At 42.9% G+C, this 15142-nt stretch overlaps 1 protein-coding gene across 1 annotated transcript in view; it reads right to left on the bottom strand.

Annotated features, from left to right (window-relative positions):
- Positions 1-15142, bottom strand: part of CNTNAP2 (contactin associated protein 2) — a 1101400-nt gene that overhangs the window by 190145 nt on the left and 896113 nt on the right. Inside the window, exon 14 of the mRNA XM_068156823.1 lies at positions 1809-1965. Coding sequence (XP_068012924.1) covers positions 1809-1965 — 157 coding nt within the window. The remainder of the gene's footprint in view (positions 1-1808; positions 1966-15142) is intronic.

Below are 15142 nucleotides of genomic sequence, written 5' to 3'. Positions count from 1 at the left end.
ACCGTGAGAGTGACTGAACACTGGCACAGACTACCCAGAGAAGCTGCAGAGTCTCTGTCCTTTGAGATATAAAAAAGGCATCTAGGCACCATCCTGGGCAACTAGCTCTAGGTGGCCCTGTGTGGCCCTGTTTGAGCAGGGAATTTGGATTAGGTGATCTCTGACATAGGTACCTTTGAACCTCAATCATTGTGTGCTCCTGTGAATTATTATTTTTTTTTTTTTAATCCCTGACAGGCCATTTGAGTTCCTGAGCTCTATATTCATTAACAGCTGTATGAGTTTCTCAATTAACACAAAATATGAGCCAGTACTGATTCAATTGCCAAGAGATTGTTGTTAATGGGAAAAGTATTCATAAAGGTATGGTTCCAGCTGGGCACTGAACATCATGTACCATGACGCTCCTGAATGGATTTAAACCCACACCAAGTACCTCATGGCAGATTCCCCTTATTACCAGGCTTTAAAATATTCTGGGGTGGCACTTCCTCAGTCCCTCTGTTAAAATCTTTCAACATGGGATGAATCAATAACCATACATTAGAGAAGAACTTAGAACCAGTTCTCATTGTCTCGTTTCAAACAGGTTATAGGGTTGCACTCTCAACCAACAGGCCAAAGACTATTTAATTACCTCATGCAAAGTGCAATAGCTTCCTCTGAACTATACAGCCTCATACCATAACACTATTTAAGCCTAGCTCCTAACATATTTGTCTCATGAAAGATGGATAATAAGGGTTGGAGTCACTGGATTAATGATTTCATAGAATCATAAAATACACTGGGTTGGAAGGGACCTCTAGAGCTCATCCAGTTGAACACCCCACAACCACCGCCCCCTCAGTAAGCAGGGACATCCCAAACTAGATCAGGTTTCTCAGAGCCCTATCAAGTCTGACCTTGAATTTCAACTCCTATCACTCACATTCTACAGGTAAATGGGTCCCTCTCTACAAGAAAGACATTGATGTGCTGGAGCAGCTCCAGAGAAGGCCAACGAAGCTGGTGAAGAGTCTGGAGAATAGGTCTTGTGAGAAGCAGCTGAGAGCACCAAGATTGTTTAGTCTGAAGAAAGGGGAGACTGAGGGGAGACTTTCTCACTCTCTACAACTCCCTGAAAAGAGATTGGAATAAGGTGGGGGTTAGTCTCTTCTCCCTGGTAACAAGCAACAGGATGAGAGGAAACAGCTGCAAGTTGCACCAGTGGAAGTTTAGGTTGGATATTGGAATAAAGCTCTTCACTAAAAAGATTCTTAAACACTGGAACAGGCTCCCCGGGGACGTGGTTGAATCCCCATCCTTGGAGGAGTTTAAAAGAGGCAGAGATGTGGTGATGAGGCACATGGTTTAGCACCAGATGTGGCAGAGTTGGAGAATGGTTGGACCCAATGATCTTAAGGGTCTTTTCCATCTGAAGCAATTTTATGATTCTATAAATGTAGGAACAGTGCTCTAAAAAGAAGAATTTCTGGGGGAAAAAAGGTGAAGTTGCAGAGATAAAAATGAATGCTCTGCTGTAAGGGAAGTTCCCTGGTCAGCCAAAATGCTTTCCTATTATAATTTGACTTTGCAATTTTAGCATTCCTTCCTACAGCTGAGCTAACTTTCAAACACAGATGTCTTCCTTATATTGACAGTGAATCAAATAGAAATGAAGAGATGAGCAGATAATTTGCAGAAGGGATTACAAATAGCATATTTTTTGCCTTTGTTCTTTGGTAAGAAAGGAAATAGAGAAACAAGAGAAATTAAATACAATGTCAGTGCTGTAAAAATCGAGAGTCCTCTTGCAAACCACTCACCATTGCTTATAGTCAGCATCGCAGTTGCAGTAGTACTTGGGGTCAGTACAGTTGCGTTCGATGCCGCAGGCACATTTTTGAATGCCAGGTCCTGATCCGCCCCAATAGTAGTGCTTCTCATTGGCTTTTCCAACCCACCAGGTATATGGGTTCCCTTCTGCAAGGAATGAAAATGCAAAGTTATGGTGCAACAAAGAGGTAGAGCTCCTCAACGCATCAATTGGGCTCAGTGTTTAACATGCAGATGATAACAACACAAAACTGGACAACCAGCCATCAGTTTCTGGCAAACAAACTTGTTTGTTCCTTTTTAGCAGTCTAAAGGACCTTGCCAGGTAAACAAACCCCATTTGCTTTTCTGTATTCCCGACTGTGTCCTGGGCTGCATCCCCAGTAGTGTGGGCAGAGAGAGGGGATACTGCCCCTCTGCTCAGATCCCAGTACTGGAATCAGCTCTAGAGCCCTCAACACAGAAAATGACATGGAACTACTAGTGCAGGTCCAGAGGAGGCCACCAAGATGATCTGAGAGCTGGAGCACCTCTGTTACAAGGACATGTTGAGAGAGTGGGGGTTGTTCAGCCTGGAGAAGAGAAGGCTCCAGGGAGACCTCAGCAGCATTCCAGTACCTGAAGGCTACAGGAGAGGAGAGGGACTTTTTACAAAGGCATGAAGTGACAGGATAAGGGGTAATGGCTTCAAAGTGGAAGCAGCTGTATTTAGATTAGACATTAAATTCTTCCCCACAAGAATGGTGAGGCACAGCAACAGGCTGCCCAGAGAAGTGGAACTTCCGAGCCTGGGAGTGTTCATAGGCAGGTTGGACAGGGCCTTGACCAACATGGTCAAGTAGGAGGCATCCCTGGCCATGGCAGGGGATTTGAACTAGATGATCTTGAGGCTTCTTTCCAACCAAAACTATTCTACAAGTCTATCATAGATATTCCAGTTTTCATAGTTTTGTGTTTGTGCATCCCACTTACACATCTCCAAAAAGCTACAACTGTAATCCTAAAACCAGCCATCTCACAATTAGGTTTTATCATCTAGACCATAAATCCACTTATCCCAGACATATGTTGAAAGCAATTCACGTAAGTTTAATTGAAGGAAATGACATTCCAGAGATGGAGAGAGTAAGAAAATACTTGCATTTGTGAAAACACCACCAAGCCTCTAAAAGGAATAACTCTCTGAAAACTCTTGGGTTTGAATTGCTAAACCCCATATAAAATAACAGTACTGAACACAGTAATGTGAAATATTGCAGGCAGATGAAGGTTGTTATTAGATGTCACCATGCTAGGCAGTGTGACCTTTCAGCTCTGGTGCTAATGCAACAGACAGGGCTCATACTGGGAGCAGTGCTGTTCAATACCTTCATAAATGATACAGACAGTGGGATCAAGTGCAACTCAACACATTTGCAGATGACACCAAGCTGAGTGGTGTGGTTGATATGATAGAGGGATGGGTGTCATCCAGAGGGATCTGGACAAGCTGGAGAAGTGGGCCCAGGTGAACCTCAGGAGGTTCAATAAGGCCAAGTGTGGTGTCCTGCACCTGGGCTGGGAGAATCCCCAATGCCAATTCAGGCTGAGAGAGGATGTCATAGAGAGCAGCCTGGCAGAAAAGGACTTGGGGATACTGGTAGATAAAAAGATGGACATTAACCAGCAATGGGCCCAGAAGGCCAACAGCATCCTGGGTTGCAACAAAAGAAGCGTGGCCAGCTGTGGTAGGTTGAAGAAGCCAATCCTCCTACCACAAGCAAAAATGAGACCCAGACCAAGGATTGCAAAAAAAAGTGGTGCAAAGTTTAAATGGAAAAAAGCAGTGATTTTTTTTCTTTTACAGAGAACCACAAGCACCGTGACAAAAGAGAGATCCCAAAGCATACCCCAAACCATCCCATCCCCACCTGAGGGTACATCCAAAACCCCCAGGGCTCTTTCTGCCCCCGCCCCGGCCTTGGGCCTAGCCAGGCACAAGAGGGTGGCCTCACCCCATTACCAGGCAGCGGTGAGGCAAGAAAGAGGAAGTGCAGGGCCCCCCGCTGATGTCTTATAGGGGAGCAGGGCATTATGGGATGAAATACCTGGCCTCCTGTGCCCACCCACTGGGCTGGACCCTCTGGGACATCACAGGCATGGCTTGTGCAGCAGCATTCAGCCTGACCCACCACACCAGCAGGTGGAGAGGGACTCTGCCATTCTGCTCGGCTCTAGTGAGACTTCACCCAGAGTACTGTGTCCAGAATGGGGTCCCCCGACACAATAAGGACATCAACCCGCTGCAGTGGGTCCAGAGGAGGCCACAAAAATGATCAGAGGGTTGGAGCACTTCTCCTGTGAGGACAGACAGAGAAAGCTGGGGTTGCTCAGCCTGGAAAACAAGGCTCTGGGGAGACCTTATAGTGGCCCTGCAGTACCTGAAGGGGCCTACAAAAAAGAGAAGGAGGGATTTTTTACAAAAGCGTGTGGTAATAGGACAAGGGGCAACAGTTTTAACTAGAGCAGAGTAGATTTAGATTGGACATTAGGAAGCTCTTTATAGTGAGGGTGGTGAGACACTGGAACAGGTTGCCTAAGGAGATGGTGGTGGCCCCATCCTGGGACACATTCAGTCAGAGCTGAGGGCACTCTGAGCAACCTAGTTGGGGCTGTCCTTGCTTACTGCAAGGGGGTTGAACTAGATGACCTTTAAAGGTCCCTTCTAACCCAATGCATTCTATGATTCTAGAGTCTAAATTGACCATTTTAGCTTGATAATGATGGAAGTGCTGTGCGTCAGAAGTACTTGCCATAGGAATGCTACTGCAGCACCACTTCTGACCTCCAACACTATCAGAATATGTAGCCTTGGCTTCCAGAAGCTCATTTAATAAGCATGTAAATGTTATCTTTCCACAGTGAATGATGGAATCACTTTTATTGATACAGGACCCAACTATAGCATAAATTATATTTGAAGCTCCTACTGTATTATTTTTTTTTCCTCTTATCTTTGAAGTTAGTTTTTATGCTGTAGTGCAAAATGATGCAGTTTTAACTGTCAGTAAAAATTCTCTTTGTTTACACAAACTGTTCCTGTCAAGTGAAGGGTTGTATGATCCAGTCAGGAAGCTCTTTACCAGGAAGCAGAACTGCTAATTAGAGCACCAGGAGAAAAAAACCAAACCAAACACTTACAATTGTAAACAAGAGGTTTAAAAATTCATAAACAGGTAGAAATGATGAAAGCAGATGAGAGTGATTACAGAATTACAGCCCACAGTGATGGGTGTCACAGCCCACAGTGATGGGTGTCACAGCCCACAGTGATGGGTGTCATGCACCATAACAGATAAAACCAGGGCAGGTTTTAACTCTTTTAAAGGACAAATGACAGCCAGTTTTAAACCCACAATGCATTTTAACATAGATAGAGCTGTTTTCTACATCTCTATTTTTCAGCACACATATCCTTTAGCTAAGCATTTGGCCCCCCTTGAATGTGTGCTGCTTCAGTCTGAAGCAAAGGTTTAGGTCCACAAATATATGTAGGAAGATACTTGCATGCATAACTAAATGTCCAGAGAGGTCAAGGAGTGTGTTTGAGGTCAGTATGCATCCTGTTAGCCATCCCCACAATCGCGTAAGTCCAACACTGCTCGTGTGGACACCATCAACAGTCTGTAATGGCCTAACATACTGTGCTTGCAACAGGAAGGCTCTTAGTAGACAGCTTGGCTACGATGTACAGGGGCAGGCTTTCCATTAGGACATAACCCCATGCACTGGAATGGGATGAGCCTCACAACAAACCATCCTGTGCCACAGTAGCCATACAAGAAGTTCTGAAACTACCTGAAAGTCTGTTAATAAAAGAATGAGATGGGCAGACACAGTTGTGTCCTGTTTGCTTGGTGCCAGCCACAATCACAAGCTCTGGTTCTCATGTGGAATTTCAACCACCCTGATACTTGCTGGAGAGGTACCACTGCATCAGCAATCCTGCAGGCAGTCCAGGTCACCAGTTACCAAATTCCCTTCATGAAAGTGCACTGGCAGTAGGAAAAAGCTCCTGACCTTTGACATTCTGATTTCCACCTTCTTAACTTCTCTTTGCAAATATAAAAGGGAGCATTAAGAAGACTGTGACCAGCAGGTCAAGAGAGGTTCCCCTCCCCTCTACTGTGTCCTGGTGAGGCCACATCTGGAGTATTTGGTCCAGTTATGGGCTCCCCAGTTCAAGAGATACAAAGAATAACTAGAAAGAGTCCAGTGGAGGCTAAAGAGATGCTGAGGGGACTGGAGTGACTCTGTAAGAAGAAGAGACTGAGAGTCCTGGACCTGTTTAGCCTGGAGAAGAGCAGCATGAGAGGAGATCTTCTAAATGCTGATCAATAACTAAAGGGTAGGGGGCAAGAGGATGGGGCCAGACTCTTTTCAGAGATGGCCAGTGACAGGAGAAAGGGCAATGGACACAAACTAGAACACAAGAGGTTCCACTTAAATGTAAGGAAAAAATTCCATCCTTACTAAGGGAACTTTGCATTCTAACAGATCTTGGAGTGTCATAAAAAAGTGATTCCTTTTTCATTGCATAAATGTATCTCTGTGTGAGCCATTTCATTTAATATAAAAACATACTCAACCAAAGTTAATGTAGTATGAACAGAACTCTTAACAGTCAATAATATATTTATCTCTAACATAGCCAAGCAGCCTCAAAATGTCTAACTTTGGAAAGCACACTTTATATTATACTGAGCATTTTACTAAAATCTGTTGGGTTTATTATTTTTAAATGCAACTCATTCATTAGAATAGAACTGCTTTCCACGTTTTAGGGCTGTTATTTCAAAGGTGTTCAGTTCCAGTAACTGAACCTCCAATATTGAGAGAATTCAGATTAGGGAGCTTCTCACTCTCTACAACTCTCTCAAAGGAGATTGAAGCCAGGTTGGTGTTGGACTTCTCTCCCTTATAACAAGTAGTAGGACAAGTGCAAATAGTCTCAAGTTGCACTAGGGGAGGTTTAGGGTGGGTATTAGAAGAAACTTCTTAACTGAAAGGGTTCTCAAACACTGGAACAGGCTCCCCAGGAAGATGGTTGAATCCTCATTGCCCAATCTAAATGATTCTATAATCTTCTCCCCATAGCAAATGTCCCTTCATTATCTCCACTCTTCCTTCATTTAAAAGCAGCGCTTTTTGCAGCAAGGGTCTGCCAAACCTGGGTGACTCCCATGGCTACTGAAGGAAGAACTGGGAGTGTGTTGCATCTGCAACTTTTGGGACCAAAGGAGGAACAGTGGTCACTATCCAAGGCTTCCTGGATATCTTTTCCCTTGGTTCCCTACCCAGCTCTTTCCTATTCCAATTATTTTGGGAAGAATAGCAACAGAAATTAACATTGGCAGCACCGCTAAGGACAGGGCCAGTCTTGCTCGGAGTTCTGTGCCTCACAAGAGGCAATTCTTCAGGCAAAAAATCTGTTTGGTTATTACTTGCAGCTGATGATCTCCACACTCCCTCAGCATCCAGTCACTGTGTTACGGGTATATTTCTGCCCATTCCTTTTGAGGTCTGTTTCTAGGTCCACTTCCCATCAATTAGCCCAACTTCTTGATGAACCTTTACATTCTACCTGCATCTGCAGCCTCTTGTGGTGAATCAGAGCAAGCTACAGCTTGCTCTCGACAGGGATTATCCTGCTTCTGCCTGTCAGGAAATTTTTGTGACCTTTTAAAACTGCAGGGAATGGTGTATAAAGAAAGGATAAAAACACCTTAAAACTGAAGCCAATGGCTCAGTACCTCTGAAAACCAAGACCGGTGAAAAATTCTCAGTGGGGACACTGCCTATATTTAACAGCTGCATTTAGCTGTTCCTCTGCAAGAAATGAGGTGCTAATTTACTGGACTGGATAGCTTTGATTTTTTAAGAGGGGGTGAGGTGGAATGCCATTCCAGTTATCCATTAATACCACAGATTCCCTAATAAATACTATGGAATGCCAATAATGTTCACACTATTTTTCTCTGAAGAGATTCTTTTGTTCATTTCTTTCTTAACAGACCAGAATAAAGCAACACAAGTTGCATTAATTGCTCTGTTCTTGCTATTTGCAGAATAGGATTATAGAATCACAGAAAGGTTTGGGTTGGAAGGCACCTTAAAGACATAGTTTCAAGCCACTGCCATAGGCAGGGACACAGTCCACTAGAACAGGTTGCTCAAGGCCCCATCCAACCTGCCTTTGAGTGCTTCCAGGCTTGGAGCCTCCACAACTTCCCTGAGCAGCCTGTTCCAATGCCTCACCACCCTTATGGGGAAGAATGTCCTCCTAATGTCTTATATAAATAGAGCTTCTTCCACTCTGAAGCCATCATCCCTTATTGGGCCACTCCATGCCTTTGTCTGAAGTTCCCCTGCACCTCTTCTGTAGCCCCCCTGTCAAACACTGACAGGCTGTTGTAAGGTCTCCCTGGAACCTTCTCTTCTCCAGGCTGAATAACCCAAACTCTCTCAAACGGACTTCCCAGCAGAGGTGCTCAAGCACTTTGGTCACGTTGGTGGCCCTGCTCTAGACCCACTCTAACAGTTCCATATCCTTCCTGTGTAGGGGGCTCCAGCCAAACACATTTCTATCACAAGTAGAAATGAAAGTTCTATCCGAGGGATAATACAGATGATGAAATTAAAGACAAAACTTATATATATTCTTTCCATGTACACTTTGCATTAAGCTACAGTATAGCAGACTGTACCTTTAGCCTCACACAAGGGTAACTTGATTTTAGGTCATGGTTCATTAGAGCCTGTGCAGGAATTCCATTTGATATTGCATGGAAGAAAGAGGCACTGAAAGAATAATTCTGTCACTGTTTGAAAAGTTCAGCATGCTAATGTGGCTATGCGCTTCACGGCTTTCACCTTGCTTCTTATTGCCATTTCTTTTTCTTTACCCCAGCAGCAGTATCCATTCCTTTCAGGTCAAATCATTTTCATGAACATTGTGAGCCATTTATCTCAGCTTTTGAAGACTTAATATTTGGAAAAACTAAGCAAATGTGGTTTGATGTCACTCATGCATTAAGTACATCCACATGTTCCAATTTAGAATTCTAAAAGTCAAGGGAGTCAAAGCTGGGTAGGCTTTGCTGACCTAGTTTATTTTGTGCTGATTCGATTTTGCTCATCTTTATTATTATGTCTGTACTTAGGACCAATATGAAGCTGAAGAGGCAATTTGCAGGTTTGCTGCCCCTGCCTCGTTTCTTAGACTAAATGTGCAGCTGCTGAGGAGTATCATAGAAACAGCAGACACTCCTAAGTGCAGATGCTCAACAGCAGAGCAGATTCTGCTCCTTCTTGCATCCCAGGTGGACTGTGAGCAAGCTGAGTCAATTTATGTGATCACCTAGAAAGCTGAATTATTTGAAACTGACAGAACAGAGCTGAGAGATGAGTCTGGCTGCTGGGTCATATTTCCAGATTTCAATGAAAATACCTGTGCAGAAAGTGACTTATTAAGTGAATCTCCTAAGATAAAATGACAATTCACAGATAATATCCATATGAGATTGTTTTTCTTGCCCTCTATTGTGCTGTGCAATATATACAAGTGAATTTAATATGATATTTTTAAGTCAAGTAAATATACAGAATCCCAGCTGGAAGGGACCTATGGGGATCTAGATAAAGCAGGGTCACCCACATCTGGTTGCCCAGAATCACAATGTCCAGGCAGGTTTGGAATCTCTCTAGAGAAAAAGACTCCACAATCTCTCTCAGCAGCCTGCTCCAGGGCTCTTATGCTCAAATTTGTGCCTGTTACCTCTTGTTCAGTCACTGGGCACCACTGAAAAAAACACTGGCCCCTCCTCCTGACATTCCTGTGCTGTTATTTTCATTTTGTTAACAGGCAAATAGCTTTCCTTTTGCAACCAACTAGGAAAGGTATAAGGAGTTCTTAGTATTTATGAAATTACATTAACATTAGTGGTTGTCATTCCACTAATGACTAGGAGTTAGACTATTCACACCATTATGGGAAGACAAATGAGACATTTGAGCGCATTGCAAACTTGGGGCAGAAAACAGAGATTCAAAACCAAACCAGCAAAAGGAAAATCACAAAAAAGAGTCCTTGGCCACTTTAGAAAACCAGGGGTACCTAATTTAGAGATGCTTGTGAGTTTAATGGAAATTAAGGTTGGAAAAGACTTCCATGATCATCAAGTCCAACCATCAACCTACCACCACTATGCCCACTAAACCATGTCCTGAAGTTCAATGTCTAGACATTTTTTGAACACTGTAAAAGTATCAACCCTCTTCCCACAGAACACCTCCAGGGACAGTGACTCCACCCCCTCCCTGGGCAGCCTGTTCCAATGCCTGACCACTCTTCCATGAAAGAAATTTTAATATCCAACCTAAACCACCCTGGTGCAACTTGAGGTAATTTCCTCTTGTCCTGAAACTTTGAAATTTATAGCAACTTCCATCCTGTAGGTACTCGTGTCTGGTTTAGTTCTCTTTTTCAAAGTGGTAGTATCTATAAAAGTTTTGGGGTTTTGTTTTATTTCTTTTTTACCATGCTATACTGGAGCACTCATTTTCTTTGTGAGCCCACTGAGGTGGCTGCTCTGTTTGACAGTACTATTTATTTGCAAAATCTGTGTAAAGTGTGTGAAAACTGAAGATTTAAAGGCTGCTCAGGAGCAAGACCCTGAAATGTGATTTCTCAGCATGTTTGCTAATATAGGAATTAGTAAGATTTGGCATCTAAACTCTTGGCTAAAGCATTTTAATGCCCCAACACTTAGAAAGGGCTTTTGGATATTTTTTTTCATTTTTAATAGACTTATGTCTTACTTTGAAAATAATCTAGAAATGAACAATGTTCTTAAAATTTTAATAGACAATGAAGAAAAATATGTGAAAATACTTGCAAAAAGCATACAAAATACCACTGATTTTACCCTTAAATATCCAAAAGAACATTTTCCATTAACTTTGCCCCAAATCTCAGCAAAGTTAACATAACACATCCTATTCAATGCTTCCCTAAGAGCACCTAAGTATTAATTGCTGTCTTTTTCCTCCACAGCCATGAAGTAGTGCTTAGAACAAGAGAAAATGGCCCTAAAGTCACACCAGGGGAGCTTGAGGTTCAATATTAGAAGAAACATCTTCACTGAGAGGATTCTCAAAGACTGGAAAAGACTCCTCAGGGAGCTGGTTGAATCCCAATCCCTGGAGCTATTTCAAAGGGAGACTTGTGGTGCTGAGGAACATGGTTTAGCATCAAACAGGAAAGAGTCAGATAATCACAGAATTACAGAATGCATTGGGTTGGAAGGGACCTTTAATGGTTAGACTTGATGGTCTTAGGGGTCTTTTTCATGTGAAACAATTCTATGATTCTGTTAAGCAATGAAAACAAGGATAATAATTTCTATAGCCCAAACTAGAAGAGCTCTCATGGTCTTCAGTGTTAGGAACAAGAAGATGATGTTTAGATGTCCAGCCAGGAGTCCTGGCACTTATCCTGGAAGAAAAGACTCATGCTATCTGTCGTCACCATATTTCTTAGGCTTCAGTTATGCTTTGGTTCACAAAGATAGGCTGAATTGACAAGAGCCTAAATGTTCTCATCTGCATCCACCAAAAGGCAGAAAAGAAAGGAAACCTGCTCAAATACTTAAGCAAAATAACTGACTGCTTACTGGTGCTCATGTCTGACTGCTGCTGTGTTTTTTACTACATGAAGAGGTTCTCATGTGTCCATTTATTTGCCTGGTAATTTCTCAGAGCACGTATTTCACAAATGCATATATTAATTTCAAAAGATAAAACAGCAAATAGAATCTTATCCTCCATACTGGATGTGAGGTTAAAACATCTCTCCAGTAAGGCAACAGGGGTCCTCCTGGTTATTTTTGTTCTAGTATCGTAACTGCTTGTTTAAAATTTAAAATCACTGAATTGTTTTCGAAGGAAACACCTTTAAGACTGTCTGGTCCAACCATTCTTTATCTCTGCCAAGTCTGGTGTTAAACCATATCCCTCAGCAACACATTTCTGCCTCTTTGAAACACCTCCAGGGATGGGGATCCAACCACCTCCCTGGGGATCCTGTTCCACTCTTTGAGAACCCTTTCAGTCAAGAAGTTTCTTCTAGTATCCAACCAAAACATACTGGGGCAAGGGACAACACAAAGCCACAGGCTCAGGCTTCCAGGGAGCTGCCACAGAACTATAGAATCATTTAGACTGGAAAAGACCTTTAGGATTATCAAGTCCAGCCATTAACACAGCACTGCCACATCCATCACTAAACCATGTAGACCCACAAACAGGCAGGCAAAGATGACTTGTCTCTTAGAATTAGCAACTTATAGAAAAGATGCAGGGGGAGAACTGTCATGCTGAGACCCAGTGGCATCTTAGGAAAAAGCTGACAGCTTTATTTTGCTATTGGAGAGATTTACTTTCCCCCTCAGCTCATGAAGAGCTAGTACAGTAGAAATGATTTTTTCTCCTTGTCAGGACACATATTCCAAGCTGGAGCACTACTAGCCAAGCCTGACTTGTTATTTTTCTTGGAATCAAGTCTCAGCGGTGAGATTTAGCTGGGGAAAGCAGCTGTCTGATGTCCTCACATGCTACTGTTTGCTGGGTTTTGAAGTGAATACATTATATCACCACCAGTTCCCACTCTTTTTAACAGCAGAGCGTGCCAGACTTGCTAGTGTTGCAATTAACTGCATGTTGTAAATTGACTGGAACATTTAAGGCCAAAGAACAGCTACTTTACTTAAGGGAATGCTTAATGGGGAAAGGAGAAGTCCTTTTAAAACAATAAAATATCATTCAAAGATAAAAAGCACATTTACATACACAAGTATTCTACAAAAAGACTTCACAATAATTTTTACTACATGCTCTGAACAAGGACATTATGGTGACTGTTCTGGGAAGAGGACATGCAGGATGTCTAAATCACAGTTAGAAAGTCTAACTGCAGGACAAATAGACTTTCCACAACTGGAACCACCCCAGGAAGCTCAGGTAGCAGCAACAGCTGGGTACAAGCTTACAGCCCACCTTGATGTTTAACCCAGCCAGGTCACTGTAAAACACATATTTCCATGTCATGGTCCTGCAAAGGACAAATGCATAGTACATCAAAGGATTCCATGGTTTGGCTAAAGGGAAGAATGTCTTTTTGTCATCATTTTGATAAAGTTCTCTCTACCCAATCTTGCTGGACAAGTAAACAGCACACAGACAAGCTCACACCAATTACCACTGATACTCTGTGAGCTAATGTAACTAAAGCATCTGAATTATTTAATTTCTTAAAAAGGACATTTAAAAAGCCCAGAAACTGGGCATAATGGTATTGCATCAGTATGGAGATGTATCTGGTAGTTTCCTCTCTCTCAGCCTGCAGTCCAAAGGAAGCTACAAAGATGCTGAGGGGACTGGAGCACCTCTGCCAAGAGAGGCTGAGAGACCTGGGGCTGTTTAGCCTGGTAAAGAGCAGCCTGAAAGGGGATCTTCTCAGTGCTCATCAATAGCTAAAAGGCAAGGGTCAAGAGGATGTAGCCAGACTCTTTTCAGTGGTTCACACTGATAGGACAAGGGGAAATGGGCACAAAGAATAAAACAGGAGGTTTCACCTAAACAGAAGGAAAAAAACTTCTCTGTGTGGATGCTGGAGCTCAGGAGCTGGCTGCCCAGAGAAGTTGTGAAATCTCTTTCTCTGGAGAGATCCTAATCCTGCTTGGACCTTGTGGTCTTGTGCAACCTGCTGCAGGTGACCCTGCTTTAGCAGAGGATTGGATTAGATGACCTTTAGAGGTCCCTTCCAAACCTCATCATGCATGGGATTGTATGATTTTTGCTTGGCACACCCAGACAGAGGTGCCTTTAGTCTATATACTGAAGAAAACAGGTAACTTTCTTATGTATACCTACATCATTCAGCACAGAGGGTCTTGCTGGTCCATCTGATCTGCAGTAATAGCAGCCTGTATGGAACTAAATATGAACTAAAACTAACAAGATCCCAAGATAAATTTAGCTATGCTCCCAGTGAGCAGAACGGATGAAAGCTTTTTCTGCAAGGGCTCTTTCCTCAGAGGTTCCACCCCTCCTCTCAAGCACTTCTCCTTTCAGATTGCTGCTCCCTGCTCTGAGGCACAACCCAGCAGTAGCTGAAGTTGAAAGAAAAAAGCGCATTATAAAAGTCAGAAGGACTTCAGGCTTCTCTCCACCCATGAGAACTTAATATCTGGCACTTCATATGGAACATGGACCGTGACACAACTGGAAATTGGTTTTGGGGAGCACAAGGGTTTTCTTTTGTTGATGAAGCTGCAGCAGCAGCTGCTGCTGCTTTTTTCTTTCCCCACTGACTGTTGAGGAACCTCAAACCAATCAGTTTTACTTCTTCCTTCCCATTGTGCTGTATTGAGAGCCATGAATTCTTGATAATAACACTGACATTCCTCTGGCAGATCAGAAAAATTGTCTCTTTTTATTGTCTCTCTCTTTTTGTTTTTTATTTTTTTAAGCAACACTGTGTTAAGGAACAGTTCTGAAGGCACAACCAGCACTAACATATGAGTATAAACATTAGCCTGTTTGCATGATGACCACACTGCTCCCAAAGTGCCCACCATGTCAAATCTGAAGGGTCTCCAGAGATGTAAAACGTGCATTACCATGACTTGCAGTGTGTTGTGTTCCATACAGCAGCAATGGATCTCAGATGAGGAACAAATGACCTGATGAGCCTCAGCATTGAGGTTTACAGTGGGCTGACTCCCAAGCATATTGAAATTGAAATAAAGGAAGCTAAATTACACAAAACCTCCCATCATCCTGGGGCCAATAAAGATTAAACTTGGAGTTCCAAACCCAAGCCATCTGCTAAGCAAGGACTATTTGAAACAGCAATTGGACATGCCAAAGAATAACGCTCTGGTCAGAACATGTTTTTGTTCTTTCTATGCTTCTATACTCCAAACACTTTCATTTCACGTGGCCTATGCAGTTTGAGATGAACCTGGAAATTATAGGAGACTGTTAAGTCTAGCAATCAAAGAACCATTCAAATAACCTTTTAAAGAGTAAGGTGAACCTCATGAAGTTCAATAAGGGCAAACATAGGGTTCTGCACCTGGAGAGCAATGACTCCCTGCATCAATACAGGTGAGGGACTGACCTGCTAGAGAGCAGCTCTGTGAAGAAGGACCTGGGAGTGATGCTGAACAACAAACTCACTAGGAACCAGCAGTGTGCTCTTGTGGCTAAGAAGGCCAATGAC

The sequence above is a fragment of the Melanerpes formicivorus genome, unplaced genomic scaffold, assembly GCF_026170545.1.
Source record: "Melanerpes formicivorus ecotype bairdi unplaced genomic scaffold, bMelFor1.0.p_v2 SCAF_35, whole genome shotgun sequence".
NCBI lineage: Eukaryota > Metazoa > Chordata > Aves > Piciformes > Picidae > Melanerpes > Melanerpes formicivorus.
Note: the sequence above shows the minus strand (reverse complement) of the source record. Positions and strands in the feature narration are given on the sequence as shown.